The sequence below is a fragment of the Notothenia rossii genome (genome assembly GCF_949606895.1).
Source record: "Notothenia rossii genome assembly, chromosome: 1".
In the NCBI taxonomy this organism is placed as follows: Eukaryota; Metazoa; Chordata; class Actinopteri; order Perciformes; family Nototheniidae; genus Notothenia; species Notothenia rossii.
The window spans coordinates 29,980,530-29,996,594 of record NC_136912.1 but is presented as its reverse complement, the minus strand read 5'-3'; the positions used below and the strand labels follow the sequence as shown (position 1 = coordinate 29,996,594).

The 16,065-nt window shown below is 41.2% G+C and overlaps 2 protein-coding genes across 6 annotated transcripts in view; one reads left to right on the top strand and one right to left on the bottom strand.

The window, feature by feature from the left end:
- ldb1b (LIM-domain binding 1b) overlaps positions 1 to 6,811 on the bottom strand; it is a 33,954-nt gene extending 27,143 nt beyond the window's left edge. Inside the window, exons 1-2 of one of the 3 annotated variants that reach the window (XM_079673394.1) lie at positions 6,556 to 6,811; positions 1,766 to 1,916 (exon numbers count right to left, since the gene is read on the bottom strand). In XM_079673394.1, the coding sequence (XP_079529520.1) occupies positions 1,766 to 1,793 (28 nt within the window). In that variant the 5' untranslated portion in view covers positions 1,794 to 1,916; positions 6,556 to 6,811. The remainder of the gene's footprint in view (positions 1 to 1,765; positions 1,917 to 6,555) is intronic. The other 2 variants (XM_079673398.1, XM_079673396.1) reach the window with 2 other exon arrangements.
- LOC307034514 (uncharacterized protein) overlaps positions 1 to 16,065 on the top strand; it is a 40,249-nt gene that overhangs the window by 8,521 nt on the left and 15,663 nt on the right. The window contains exons 1-4 of one of the 3 annotated variants that reach the window (XM_079673339.1): positions 11,373 to 11,379; positions 11,886 to 12,074; positions 13,398 to 13,502; positions 13,680 to 13,835. In XM_079673339.1, coding sequence (XP_079529465.1) covers positions 11,979 to 12,074; positions 13,398 to 13,502; positions 13,680 to 13,835 — 357 coding nt within the window. In that variant the 5' untranslated portion in view covers positions 11,373 to 11,379; positions 11,886 to 11,978. Of the gene's footprint in view, positions 1 to 11,372; positions 11,380 to 11,885; positions 12,075 to 13,397; positions 13,503 to 13,679; positions 13,836 to 16,065 lie in introns of those variants that run through there. The other 2 variants (XM_079673340.1, XM_079673341.1) reach the window with 2 other exon arrangements.

Below are 16,065 nucleotides of genomic sequence, written 5' to 3'. Positions count from 1 at the left end.
AGAGAAGAGGCCACGTCAGGGTGATACACCCCACACACACACACACACACACACACACACACACACACACACACACACACACACACACACACACACACACACACACACACACACACACACACACACACACACACACACACACACACACACACACACACACACACACACACACACACACACACACACACACACACACACACACACACACACACACACACACACACACACACACTTATTCCTCTTGCTGCTGCATATTGTGTGGCAGTAGTTCCTGACTACATCTATCATTATTATGAATACTTTTTCAGCAATGGGATTATATTTCATGTCCTATCAGGAGTGCAACATAAATCGCTATAACACTTAATATACTGCCTGGCTGAGCCTCAGTGGAGCAGGGATTATTTCCAGATTCCTCTTTCTTTCCCGTCCTCTGTCTTATTAAAGCTAATAAAATGAGGAGAATTATCCGTTTGCTGTCCGGGACTCGACACCCAAACAAAACAGTTCGGGGACTGCTGGGAGTTCCTCAGCCTTTGTGGTCGCCCACCTCTCAATATGGAGGTCTAATATGACGGATATTACTCCCTGCAGGTCGCTCGCGGTGGCTCGGCTCCCAGAAGCCCCCGGTGCTCAACTTTAACACATTTTATTAAAAAATAGTAACAAGCAAAACTCCTGACTGCTGAGCTGGTTTGTCATCATGTCGCTTTGAAGCCTGGACTGAAATGAAAGTGTGTTGTCAATCGGATTCCCAGCAGCGGGTCAAGAGAGGACAGAGGGGGAAGTGGATGTGATTGAAAGCAGCAGCAATAAACAAATGGCAATGCCAGTAGTTTGAAATGTGCGAGACAAGGTCAGTACTTCTCACCAATGCACACAGACCTTCCGTGAACTCGTGACAATAGGACTTCTGGGTAAAAAGAGGACTCAAATTGTCAAGGCCATTATACAACAATGCAAGCTTTAGGGATGCCAAAACTCATACAGCCAAACAAATGTGATGATGCTGCATTTTACATGTCATTGAGAAACTGCTTTTAAATCTGAATGAGTAGAATCCGACAGTCTCGCACACTTTATGCATGTTAGATGAATACTCCTGTGTGAGCTGTGGAACATCAAACGCTCATTAAAAGCTGGTGTGGGAAGAAGCGCAGCATCAATCATGCAGGCCTTTTGATACGAGCAAGTGACCTTTGCCCTTTAAATGTCAGAATCTGATCCCTCTATATCCTATTCTCCTCTGGCATCTCTACACGAGAGGCCGATAAGTGAGTGTAACATCTGTGTTGACTTTAAAAAGATAACTGCTGTCAACCCGGGCCATCGGTCAGAAATCATCAGCAAGAACAAAAACAAAGTGGTGGAGGTAGAGAAGAAGAAGAAGTAGCATTCGTGGTGCCATAGCAACAACTTCATGCCCAGATGTTTGCAGCGGCAACAGAGATTTTATTTTCATCTCCAAACTAAACAACAAATCAGACTGAAGAAAAAGTGAAGATGAAACAGAATACATGTAGATCTATTCTAGCTGTTTCCTTAGTCTCCATCCTCTCAGCCATCACAGAGGGCGACCTCCCATGAGCCTTTGCACACAGAGCCCAAGGGCCCCGGGGCTCCCTGCCTCTCGCTGCCCGAGTCACGCCACGGCAGCGGCTGCACTCTCCGACCAAAATACAACAACAACAAGGACCAGAAAAAGTCAGCAGCAGCAGCAACGGGGCTGTCGTTAACGGCAACCATCACCACGGCAGCTACTTACCGGGACACGCGCAGCCGCCCACGGACATCTTCTCACATGTCTGGTGTGAATCCGATCAGAATGATGGTGGCTGTGATCCCCGGCTCTCTCTTCTCTCACCAGTCACTGCTGCCGCCACTGAGGCTGCTCACATGAGCGTCTGTTATCCCCACTGTTCACATACACACACAGACACACACACACCACCAGGGAGCAAAGAGAGGGAGGGAGGAGGGAGGGAGGAAAGAAGGGAGGGAGGGGAGAGTGACGATGAGGGAGGAAAAGAGAGAACGAGGGAAGGAAGAGGTTAAAAAAAAGAGCACAAAGGATCGGATTCTCTCAGTTGTAGCTATACAGTGTGAATCACACCATGTGTACGTGTGTGTGTGTGTGTGTGTGTGTGTGTGTGTGTGTGTGTGTGTGTGTGTGTGTGTGTGTGTGTGTGTGTGTGTGTGTGTGTGTGTGTGTGTGTGTGTGTGTGTGTGTGTGTGTGTGTGTGTTTTAGAGTGAGAAGGATTTTGTTCCTGCCTCTGCTGCCTTCACCCTCATCAGCCCTGCAAATTACAGCTCAGGTGGGAGGAGAGAGTAAGAAAGAGAGGAAAAGAAAAAAGCGAGGGAAGTAGAGGCTGAGTGTGTGTGTGTGTGTGTGTGTGTGTGTGTGTGTGTGTGTGTGTGTGTGTGTGTGTGTGTGTGTGTGTGTGTGTGTGTGTGTGTGTGTGTGTGTGTGTGTGTGTGTGTGTGTGTGTGTGTGTGTGTGTGTGTGTGTGTGTGTGTGTGTGTGTGTGTGATAGAGCCAGGAAGGGAGAGGGGGAGAGAGAGTGGACTGTCAAAGTGACCTGAGAGGCAGATTTGAGAGAATAACAACCATGTGATGTGGCTCCTTTTTTTTCCTCCTTTAAATATGTAGAGGCTTTTTTTCACCACTGCTGCTGCTGTAGTGACACACACACACACACACACACACACACACACACACACACACACACACACACACACACACACACACACACACACACACACACACACACACACACACACACACACACACACACACACACACACACACACACACACACACACACACACACACACACACACACACAGTCTGAGTGGCTTGTTACCATCCAGCGAAGGTCTGCTACATGGCAGGGAGGGCGGAGGAGGAGGGATGGAGGGAAAAGGGGGGAGTAAAAGGGAGGAGGGGGCGATTGACGTGCCTCTACTCTCTCTCTCTCTCTCTCTCTTTGTCATCTCCCTTTCTTGCCCATTCACTCTTTCGCTCCGTTAGTCTCTCTGTCTGCAGTATGCCACACAGTGTTACACTCTCTCTCTCTCTCTCCGCTCATCTCGCTGTCTACTGGGCCATTTATCTCTCCGGCCCTCCTCCCTTTGCCGTCTCCCCCTTTTCCTTATTACTCTTTCTTCCGTTCCAACCTTCCCTGTCTAATTCGCGCTCTGATCTTTCTATCATTATGTCATCCGTATGTTTTTGTTAAATGCTAGAGTCAACAGCTGACAGGTTTCTTCATTGCAATGGAGACAGTGGTTCATTTCTCATTCACTACTGTACCTACTGTAACACCAAATGTGTATAAATCCTCCACTGAAACTAGTCCCCAATATACGCGCTGTTAACACCTGTTTGAGTAAGGCTTACCAAAAGCTGAAGTACCCAGATGTTTAAGGAAATGACAAATTACAGCCTTTTTCTTCCCGATTAAAATGTTCAGAACCATTAGTCTTGCAATAACGAATTACGTTCCATACCATAAAACAGCATTGTCTGAATCCGGGAAAACTTATTTTGTCTGGAGAAAACATGATTTTCACTAGGGGAGGGCTGTTTGTGTTCTGTGTACATAAGAAATTGACGTTGACTTTCGTAATAGTGATATTTTTCCAAACCTAACCGAGCACTTTTGTTGCTGGTTTAAAACTTCCAAGAAATCTGGGAGAAAATATGTTTCCCTCAAGAGAATGAAGTCTAGTCGTATGGTAATGTCGTTTTGTAGGAAATGGGGTTGTTCTTGGGATTATTGACAATATGAAAAGTATAAGATATAAATAGCTTTATTTTTAAATCAGAGGCAGTTCCCAACCTAGTGAGCCCTGAAAGGAAATGGAAAATAAAGCGATGATGGAAGGAATAGTTCAACAGTTTGGGAACACTATATGTGAAGTGTTTACCTGGATTCTTCTACGTGTGGACAGAGCCAGGCTCACTCGATTCCCCTGTTTCCAGTCTATATGGTGAGTTAAGTTAACCAGCTGCTGGAATTCGCTTCATATTTAACTTACAGTAGTAAGAGTGGTATTCAACTCCTCATTTAACACAAAACCTTTTTTTTTTAAGTATGAAAAGGGAACCCAACACTTGAATACCCCTATGCCAACAGGTAGACAGTCAAAAGTGTTGCTGACCTTGGCTTTTCACAACACATCCAGTACATACAAACACTGATCAATCACATATTTCCACATCTTCAAACTATTGCAAAGGTCGTGACCCCAATTGAGCCCAAAGCACACAAACTGACTACATGTTTTACAGTGCACACACATACACAGAAAGCTAAGACACCCGGTGCTGTTTCCCTCCAAAATGACATCACAGAGTTAATCAGCTTTTCTCTTTAGAAGCAAAGAGGAGTCTGCATAGATCACCTCCTCCACATATTTTGTACTTCCTTTTTTTAAGACACTTGCTCTTTGTCTCCCTTCGTCTATTCCTTACCCTCTGTCTCATTAGGCATCATCTCATTTTGAGGAGGAGAGAGTTAAGCCAATCAGAGACGGAAAGAAAGAGAGAGGGTTGCAGAAGGAAGAGGGCAGAGAGGGAGAGAGGGAAACGGAGGGCGACTGATGGATGGATGGATTGGTGGGAGGGGGGGGAGTGAGGGAGGGAGAAAGAGAGAATAAATAGCTCTGGCGCACTCATCCCCCATTACCCCGGGAGGGCACTGTCGCCATGGCAATGTGGCAGAAAAAGGCTAGCACAATCATGATGAGCTCACTAACGCACACACACACAGACACACACACGAAAACTGTGATTCACACATATCTGCCGACAACAGTTTAATGGAGACAGTTTTGACAAGTTCATACTTTCAAGTCTTACACCTTACCATAATTATTTATATGTACACACAGACACACACTTACACACACACACCAACAGTTTGCCAGTTAGCAGATAGGCAAAGCCCGCCTAAGACAGATGAATAACAAAGAAAGCTGTTGAGGCCAGAGTATGAAAGACAGCACAAACAAACAAGAATCTGAAGAAAAGGCATCAGAGAAGACGATGACAAAGGAGAACATGAAAGCAATTTCTGTATCACAGTTTCCTGCTCCGGCCTACATCCCCTCTAAAAGGTCTCAGTTTGATTCGCTTGATTCCTGTGTGTATAATAATCTTGTTTGGATCTGAAATGAAAGATTTGTTTAAGCTTAACTTGAGAGTGGCGCAACAAGTTATAAACACAGCATTGACATATTATCACCTTAAATAGTTATAAGTTGTCATTTGTTAGGATTTTGGGTTCTTGATGTCAAAGTACAAAACGCACACTTTTAGCTCTGTTTTGGTCATCACCTCCTGGGGGAATATGTGTTCCTTACCAATGCTAAATACGTCTCTGTGTGGTTCTTTGGAGACTTTTCATGGAAAAACACCACCTGCTGCATGAAATAACGCTCACGAGAATAGTGAGAGGGATTTAAGACAGTTAAATTAGTTAAACTAAAACCAAGCTCAAAGGTGTTTTTAGTATTTGGTCTATGGCCATGCTAGCAGCTTTGTGAAGAACAGGCACAGTTATTTTCTTACCTGCAAGAGCATTTGTTGGTAAGTACAGATAATGATTATGGGAAGGTCATTATTAGTTGTTCAGGTATTTGGTCATAAACACATGTTTTTTACCTGATGGTGGAGCTACAAAAAAATCGGGTTAATCATTTAAGTTATAATTCATATAGAGGGGAAAATGTCAACCTCATGTTGGAGCTAGACAAAAAGTCCCGGCACTACAAACGACATTAGGATACATTCTCCAGGTATTATGAATGTTTGAAAGAAATGTCATGGGAATCCATCCAATGGTTGCTGATATATTTCACTATTGACCAAATATGAAATCAACCACAAACCAACATTGGATCACGCTGCTACCAAATCTAAAATATTGATAAAGCCTGTTTTAGATTTTTTTTTCCTCTTATCTATTCTATCCAAATAGTAAATATTGACTCCTGCTAAACCTAATTATGTCTTTTTGACCCCTGTGACCTGGAACAACAATGCTCTTTGGCTCCTGGCAGGTTGTGCCATACCGATCTGTCCATAGCTGCAGACAAAGTTCAAGTATGAAAAGTACGTAGGAAGGATAAGTACTTGCCAACATGCCTGCTTCAAACAACAGGCTTGTTTCAATGATGAAACTTCAATAATGTAACATCAACTAAATTAGGGACAAGACACAACTGAGAAATGTTGCCCCTGAAAATAAAACAAATCACCTGAAGTCAGCAGACTGAAGGTAAAAGGGGCTCTAGCCTTGGTTTTGTTGCGGAACACTTTTAATCTAGCTTGAGAAATCCTGTGTGCATCCCGCCTGAGGGCGAAGCGGAGAATGAAAGAGTATGTTCTGAGACAGCCAACTCTCTGTAAACTCTTATGTAAGGCAGAATCTGAATCCTGTTCCTCTCAGCTACATTATTGATGTCGACTTCTGTTACCACGCTGAGTGTGTTTGTGTGTGCATGTGCGCCCGTGAACCTGCACACCTGTAAGTCACTGCGTCCCTCACCTCTGCTGCTCTGTCGAAGGGGTGGTCTGCTCCTGCTGATGTCGTCTCTCCTTTCCACCTCTCTGCACGCCCTCTTGTTCTTTCTCTGTCTCCTTTGTTTCCCCCACTTGTATTAATGCAAGTCCCCTTCCTCCTCCTCCTCTTCTTTCTCTCATGCCTTCATTTCTCACTAACAGATGTTCTCGGCACCATGTGGGAGGGAATTCCTCTTCCCCGCTCTGAAAGCTGAAGAAAAAGGAGACTTACTTCAAGCAAAGAGAAATCAAACAACGGCAAAACAACTCGCTAACTCTGCAGCCTCAAAGTAACGCCTGAGTGGAGAAGGTGTCAAGTTAAAGATCACAGGTCTTTTGCCTTTTTATAAACACACGGCCTCCAGCGTTACACAATATGTGAAAGGTCAAAGAAGTGCGTGCACACAACTGGGAGTCGTATAGAGAAATGCTTACACACACACACACAAAACAGTAAGTGTGCAGGAAGCAGAGGGGAAAGCACATACCTGACTCCTAAGACCTTGTGGGTTTTTAAAAAATTCAAACATGCCAAAGGAGCACTGTGGGAGACTCCTGCAGGTCAAGAGTGAGAGAGGGAGGAGGGAGAGATGACGAGCGAGAGGAACATGGAAGAAAAACACAAGAAAGATGTTTTTTCTTTCTTTCTTTACTCTACTTCCTCTGTCCCCCCAGAGAATGAGAGTAACGTCTGTCACATTTAGCTTAAGGGAATCAGGGAAAATGAGTGAGTGCATTTTGTATTTCAAACCAAAAGTAGCCCGAGTGGAAAGGAAGACAGAGTAGGTTAAATATATGTGTGTGTCTGAGCGTGTGGGGCCATGTACTGACATGGTGGCTGGATGCTGCAGTAAGGTGACCCAGTTAGACACAACCGCCCCCCCTGAACACACTTACACTTATACACATGCCTCTGCACACACTCGCACCTCACCCGCTGGAGACGGGAGGATGCTTTGGCCCCATTTCAAGCAGTAATGTGCTTCAAGAGTTGTGGGCAATGAAGCGAGGGGGGGTCTGTGTGAGTAAGCGCGACGGGGGTAAAGAGAGATAAAGCAACTTTATGGAGGAAGATGTGGGATTGAGACGACACATTAGAGGCATTATTTTTGGGGTCAGTTTCAAGAGTTTAAGCTGTCTTCTTTTGGACTGGTAGATATGTATGTGTAATTTTACAAATGTTTTATTTTTAAGTCTAGGTAATGCCTCATTTGTATATTTAGAAACATTTGTAACACATAGAAAGATATATATATATTATTAACTGGGGAGGTTTCCTGGTGGTTTCAATTGTTAAATGTTTACCCTGTGTCACCTGTAGTGTCTGCAAAATGTATGTAAATATACAATGTATAACTTTAAAAGCCGATATTCTGAGCCAGAAATATCCACTTCGGTAGTACTAACACCAAACTTTTCAGTGTCATTCCTTAAAACAAACCTTTTTTTTGTCAGGATAACATGCAAATAAGCACATTATTCAAACAAATATTGCCTGGTTGCATATTGGACCATTATATTTGAGAAAATGGTTTACGCAAAGAATACTTGTGTTAATGTAAATAATGAACCGAGGAAGTTCCAAGGTGTTGTCTACTTATTTATTTTAAATGAACAGAGAATATGTGCTGTCTTGTTAAAGTGTGTGTCTGTGAGCATATTTCCCTCCCAACTAATCTAATTCAGACTCTGTGTACCGTCATGACATTCAGCAGAAAGGTCAACTCCTTTCTGGTATGCACGAGATAACAGGCCAGACACATCCATAGCCCTCCATAGACAAACAGGAAGATGATACAAGATAACTCCACAAAACATGAACAGGTGGCGAACCTGAATTAATTATGCAGCCGTTTCATTCAGATGTGAATATCTGATGCATTACTGGATATCAGCTAATGGGAATTAACTCATTCAGAACTTTAGAGGGCTAAAAGTTAAAGTGGGAGTGGGAGATGTGTAACATCCCCATCTAGTGGAGAAAAAACCTCACCACACTTATCTTCATTGTACGCTGGATAGAATATTATCCGATACAGTACAGGGCCGGTTTATCTCAAAATATTAAAGCGTGTCATAATTCAGTGCCTCTAAAATGCTGTAGAAGTATTTCAAAACAGCATTTAAATGTTATTCTATTATTCCCATTGACCCAAAAGTTATACCATATGCAAAAATGATCTTAAAAGGAAGATGCCAAAAATCCCAATGCCAATACATAAAGGATATACCTTCCTGCATTTCGGGGCAATACTCTTCTTGGTATTTTGAGACAACAGCATGACAACTAGATAGAATGTGTTAAGTGTTAATAATAGCTCATTCACACCAACAGTGTATCTGTTTCTAGAGGGACGAGATGAATGACGATCCAATATAGGATATATATAATATTCTATTTAACCAGAAGTTTTAGCACTGTTGATCCAAAACTGTTTAAGGCACAGGGTGGGGCTGAACAAGATGTCAGTTAGTCAAGCTGGATTGGTTAGCCTGGATTAAGTAAAAGGAGTGTCCAACTCCTGCACCACTGAAACATGCTGATGAGATGCTTACTAAGACATAAGAGGGGGGAAATTGGCTGCTGTACTTATTATGTAAATGTTTTCAACCAGCCAAAGTCCATAATAAGATTTGTCAGTGGAGCACGATGTTTGCTGCTGCTGTGGGTCTTAGACAGCTGTGTTTGCAGACGTTATAATTAGTATTCGTCATATATCAGTGTGAAGCAGTGGAGGGTGGAGTGTAAACAAAACATATATTTATTATAACGCTGGTTCTGATTCATGGGACTCCAGAGTCATGCAGGGCCTGAACAAGACGATACGTCATGTGAAAACAAGCCATGAATGCATTTAAATGTATTCAATCATAATATTATAGTGCCTGTACAAATACTTTCTGAGGCCTGAACACATTTTAAGTATTTCAAAGACTTAAAACTGAAGCTATATAGGACATGTAGAGGTTGTTGGAGTGGCATTATTTTTGCAAATAATTCAAGTTAAAAGGTCAAATTTGAGCATCAAGCACTTTAATTTAGATATGGATGATTGCTATATCTTTTATGGACTCATTTCCCCTTTTTTTAAATGATGGAAATGTCTAGTTATGTAAAGAGACCCAAAATGCAGGCGCAAGCTGAATATTCAAAATATATAAATTATAAAGATATACTAGAATCATTTGCAGTAAGGCTTTAAGGCATTGTGTATTGGTTTCAAATATTTACGCTGATTCAACAAATGTGTGTGCATTAACTCTTACCCCCTCCTTTGTGTGTTTGTTTGTAATTGTTAAATGTGCATGTGGTCCCTATTCTCATTGCTAATTAGTTAATTTGAATCATTTTCAAACCCCTGGACTTTGCTCGCGTGCTAATGTTAAAAACGTTCTGCATATTTGAATGTGTTCTTTGAGAAGTCTGGGAATAAAGGTGTAATTTAATTAAAGTCACAATATATCAAGAAAAATAAAAACTATCCTAGACTGCTGTGCATTACATTATTTGTGTGCAGGCATGTCTCTCAGGCACCTGAAGGTGCCATTTCAAACGGGTTAGTAACAGAGTTGTTAGGCCCTGACAGTGAACCAGGTATTGTTGGAGGGTGTGTACACACGTTAATCAGCCAAGTCAACACATCAATATTGCTGTGTCTGAACATGAAGATAATCTATGTTTGTTCTGGGTATGAAGCAGGCCACAGGAAGCAGATACATTCTTTACTTTGCTGTTTGACACACCTAAACCAAGGATAAGGGTTGATTATAAAATGACCACATTTTATGTCTACCCTACTTGGATTTTTTCATGATGTTCTAATTTATTATAACATGGGAAATAATGGAGCTTTTAAGATATAGAGTTTCTTTCAATTTCAAGATAAGTGTTTCCACTCATTGTACACTGTCTGTTTTTAAATCGCTTCTTCAAACCCACCTGTTGTTCAACACTTTGTAGATTGTGGCTTTTAAAATAGTCTAGTAGTGTTTTAACTATATGCCTGTTATTATTTTGTTCTTGTTTATTGTTGTTATTATTGTTTATTTATTTGTAATTTACCCTATGTAGTGGTCTGTCATTTTTGTATTTTATTTATTTATCTGTACTTTCTTGAGGTTTTAAAGTGCTTTACAAAGAAAGCTGTATTGTATATTGTATTGTTCTGAAATGCTGCATATCACAAGTCCTTAAGCCTGTACATTTCCAAAACTACCTGCAGGCCTGTCTGTATTAGTTGGTACATTTGATTATAATATGATTGTTAGCAGAGGTGGGAAGTAACTAAGTACATTTACTGAAGTACTGTACTACAATTTTGAGATACTTGTACTTTACTTCAGCATTCCCATTTTATGCTACTTTGTACTTCTACTCAACTACAATTTAGAGGTGATCATGTACTTTTACTCCACTACATTTATTTAATACCTTTAGTCACTTTACACATTTTGATTAATGATGTGAAATATAATCAACTCTTAAATTAGACTTTAGTTACACCTGGAGTAAATTCACAAGCTACCCTGCAGTATATAAAGTTATTAAAAGCTGCACCTTTACCAGCTTTGATAAACACATTAATACATCAATATAATGAAAACATATAATACATAGTATTTTGAAAGTACTTTTACTTTAGGTAATTTAAATGTATTTTCATGCTAATGCTTTTGTACTTTAACTTGAGTAATATTTTTGATCGCAAGACTTTTACTTGTAACAGAGTACACTATACACTCTGGTACTTTTACTTAAGTACAAGATCTGAGTACTTCTTCCACCTCGGATTGTTAGCCTATATTACGGGTAAGCCAATATAAAGCCTGCTGTGTGATAGTGTATTAGGGTTATTTCTGTCGCCTGTCATGCATCTGCTTTATGTGCATTAGGCAAGAAATGTTGGTGTTGTCATTCGGACGCAAGGTGTCGCTTTTGAGCAATACAAAAAAATGTAAATGTAGAAAAATCCTGTATTCAAAGCATAGACTGTATTTAAAGTCCAGCCACATTTTTAATAAATGCTACAAATGTTATATGGAAGCTGAAACAAACATTTGTTCCATGTATTAGCTGTCACAGAGAAATTAACACATCTTTACACATGTTTCTTAAACAGACCACTTATTTATATTTATCTACCATATTTAACAAATATTCAATGGAAAAGGAGCGTATGTGCATTACCTGCTGAGTATCTGCAGCAAAATAAAACCTGTAGCTAGTTTTCAAGAGAAAACTCAATCAATGAGGACTTCACAGGATATACAGCTGACCTAGGATCTGATTTCAACTCCTCTCTTTGCTTCCACTAGTGGAGCTGGCGGTCTCAATCTGATCCCAGGTCGGTGGTTTTCCCGCGCTTCCACTCGCGGACCACGTGTCTCTCTACGGCCTCCCAGCGGACCATGTGGAGCAGCAAGATGGCGGTGCGGTGGAGGGGGAATGTCGAGGATTTAAATGCCGGGAACAGCGACTTTCTGACCAGCAACAACCCCAATGAGGTACCGGTTTGCTCATTTTAACTAAGTGACACCCAAATAGCTGCACACACGCGGGTTTCGACGTGTTAGTAACGGGGTATTTTACTGGCGAGCGAGGCCACATGCGCGCATAGCGACACGTGGCTGAATGAGGCTTGTAGTATTACTGAGGTATTAACCGGGGAGTTGGCTGAGCAGCTCCATTAATAAGATAGTGTGCATTTACAGAACTGCTCAATGACAAGTACAGCTATGTCGTTAACACAATCTCCGTGGTCATTGATTTACACTCGAAAGCTGCCGGTTAGTTTCCTCTGAAGTACAATATGTTCAGGCTGCACCCTCAGCACTGCGCCCAGCACTGTCCCCCCGCTATGTCGCTTTTTATACAATACTCTCATTTTCACCGTGCTTGTTTTACGGTAAACTTCATATAACCTGATGTATTGTCATTAAAAAGCTTTTTGGACATGGTTTAAATGTCTGCTTATTACAGTACAGACCCTGACAGAGCAGTTGTTTCAACTTCCCATAGCTCCTATACACTACAGATTAGTGACTCATTCATACGGATATGCTCTAGCCTCTAGGGCCCCTCACTCTGCCTCCTGTCTATACTGACCAGTATGGGATCAATAATGAACATCCTTCTGTCTATCCTACTAGCACACCTTAATGATCAAAAAAACATTAGTAGTTGTAGGCATTGCTCTTCGATACACTACTACGTTAACAAATACTTATGGATTATACACCGTATAATTAAGTATTCAATCATTAAATGTTCAAATATCATGTACTAATGTATATGCTACCCAATAACAAACAAAAGACATGATCTTATTAACATATTAAACATACAATAAAGTATACATGTTAAACACATTTTCTTTATAAAGCACGAGTTTTGTTGTTCTTTTGAATGTCATGTATTTGTATGTAGTGGTTAGTTTTTATCTGGACTCTGAGTTAGTTATTTATTAAAGTCTATGAATGATATTTGTCTGCAATTGTTTTCAGTGTTTATAGAGCTGGAATGATAACTATTTTAAGGTATTAGTTAAGCTAACATGCCTGAAACTAACTAGTTTCACTTTTTTTTGTATTCAGTGATAGGGAATCAAATCTATTTTAGTTTTGGACTGTTGGTTTGACAAAATCTGACATTAGAATACATGAACTTTGGCTTTCAGAAGTTGTGATCTGCATTTGTCGTTATTTAATTGAACAAATGAATTGACAAGAAATATTTTTAAATAGCAGGAGGTAGGATTATATTAGATCAGTGTGAATTAAAGCACAAGGGTGTGATATAATATATTTGTGCGTCTGTATTCCCTGCAGTTGCTCTTGAGTAGACGTGACATGGAAGCCGTGGAGATGGACGCTCAGTCCTGCGTGGATCACTCAATCCTGGCAATTTTTGAAGACTCCACTGTCGCATCAGAGGTCAGACATAACCTCACAGTACATCAGAAGTTTAAAAGATGGCACGTTTTTATGTTTGTTCAAGTTTGTTCTACTTCCTCTCATTCAGGAAACTAGTTGACACATTTGGAATTTTGGTAGAAAATTAATTTTGTGTATTAAAGAATAAAACTGAACACTTTGCATTTCCATTTCCAGGATAAGAGTGGAGCGGAGGAGGAGAGAGAGACCCTGCTGTCGGCCCTGAGCGAGATGTTGGACAGTGTGGAGGATGACGATGTAACTCTGTCTCCCTTTGACACCCTGCCAGACACAAAGCTCCTCACCCACCCAGAGCGCAGGGAGAACTCACTGGTGGGTGCATACACTCAGGAACAAGAAATACAAGGCTGTTTTTTGTTTTAAAGTACTTAAATACAAAGTACTTAACCAATACTTTTAACAGGATCAGATTCATGCAAATGCTTTGGTTTTGGTGATCTTTTAAATTGAATATCACTTTTTTCTTTTTTTTTAAACTTAGTTTTTATTTCCGATAATAGTTTCATTATACACACATGTTCACATTTTGGTTAACAGTTTTTCCATTTTCATTTAGCAGTATCTACATAGCCAACATAAGACAAAAAGAGATCAATAATAATAATAAAATAGACATATGAAAAGATAAATACATACAAATAATAATAACATAAAACAGCAAATGGGGGGGGGGGTCATCCGTGTGTGCGTGTAGTTGTGTGTGTGCTAAGGTGCAGGTCAGAACCATTACACTTAGGGCTGTGCAATTTAATCGATCCTGCGATATATATCGATATTTTGTTTCCCGAGAAAGTATCGATATTTCAGCCGCGGGTATCAATACATTAACTCCCATTCAAATCCCCCGTGTTCCGCCTGGCACTCTGCTCGCTGCCTATTCCCCCCCGTTCGCTTTGCATGAAGAGCGATTACGTCAGCCAGCCGAGCCGCTAGTGTCGCTGTAGAGCATTTATAGATACACAGACGCCGGTGTCTTCTTCTCGCAGTGAGTGCGAAGCGGTTCAGGAGAATGGCGGCAAACATTAACCACACTGGAGAGGGTCTTCTCTACCGCCGGAGATATCGGCCCAATCCCAAACCACTCCCTCGACGGAGTGAACTCCGTTTGTAGCCACACTCGCAGCTCAACGAGGCTCCCTCCTGTCAGATGGAGGGAGTAAATACAGCAGCAAGCTTTGGGACGGCCTCCCCTCTCTCCGGCAGAAACAGGAAATGCCGTAACTGTATGTAACAACGGTTCCAAATCAGCATCTCTTACATTACATTGCATTTAGCTGACGCTTTTATCCAAAGCGACTTACAATAAGTGCATTCGACCAGGAAGATACAACCTTTAAAGACAAAAAGTTTAAATTAATAACTCAAATAAAACTCCTAACATCTTTCATTGTGTTTCAAAGCTCTTTTAGTTTTAAACCTGATGTTTATAAGCTTCTTAGTTTTTGCAACGGTCTGTAAATATACACAACTTTATAATAAAATGCACACATTTACCTTTTTCTAGACTAAACACTGGTATGATTCTAAGTTAAAACATATGAGGTTATCATGAGGTTGTTAACATCGCAGTTTATCAGTGGATGTTTGCTGGAACTACTTGTTAACAGCTTGACAGCAGCGGACACACACAGCGCGACTCCGGTCAGTTAGAGACCGGTCTCAAGTCAGCACCGCTGCAGACTCGCTGTTTGAGGGCTTGATAGCCCACTCCCCCTCCACACCGCTCCACACTCGTAGGCGGACCCTCCGTGTGAACGCGGAAACGGAGGGGTAGGGTGTAGGGGGCGGTTTGGGAATGGGCCATCGTCACTGCTCAGAGAAGTGCACTTCTCCCAGACCACGTTGATCAGATTATATTCCTGAACAAAAATCTGAAGAGAATGTAGATGCAGTTATGTAGAGAGGAGCCTTTCTGTTTAGTGTTTTTGGCTTAAATGTTACTCCTTTGGACTTGAATTATTGGCAGGTACATTTTACATTAAATGTTGTTCTTAGTGACTTGAATTATTGGTTACCTCATATTCTGTGTTAAGCTAAAAATGGCACTGTTTCAATAAATGAAACAAATTTTCTCACCACATCTTTTGAGTCATTTTGTCCAGCATTTGCAAGCTGTAGACTCTCTGTCTAGTCAGAGCAATATATTGTATAATTGATGCTTTCAGTTTTCAGTTGAATTAATTCAATCCAAGTCAATGGAACACTCACAAGATGTCACCAAAATCACACTGTCCCTTTAAAATCTTTCAGAAAATGATGTAAGTGTATCGAATTATATCGAATCGTATCGAATCGTATCGTTGGCTGAATATCGTGATATATATCGTATCGTGAGCTCAATATCGTGTATCGTATCGTGAGATTAGTGTATCGCTACAGCCCTAATTACACTTATGGCGCATTTCCACTACACGGCCTCGCTCGGTATGGCTAGGCCTCGTTAGGACTGGCTCACTTTATGGCGCATTTCCATGGGAACTGGGGTAGTATCTATAGCAACGCAGTGTAGGCGGAGCCGTGATGTCATCTTCAGTGAGAACCC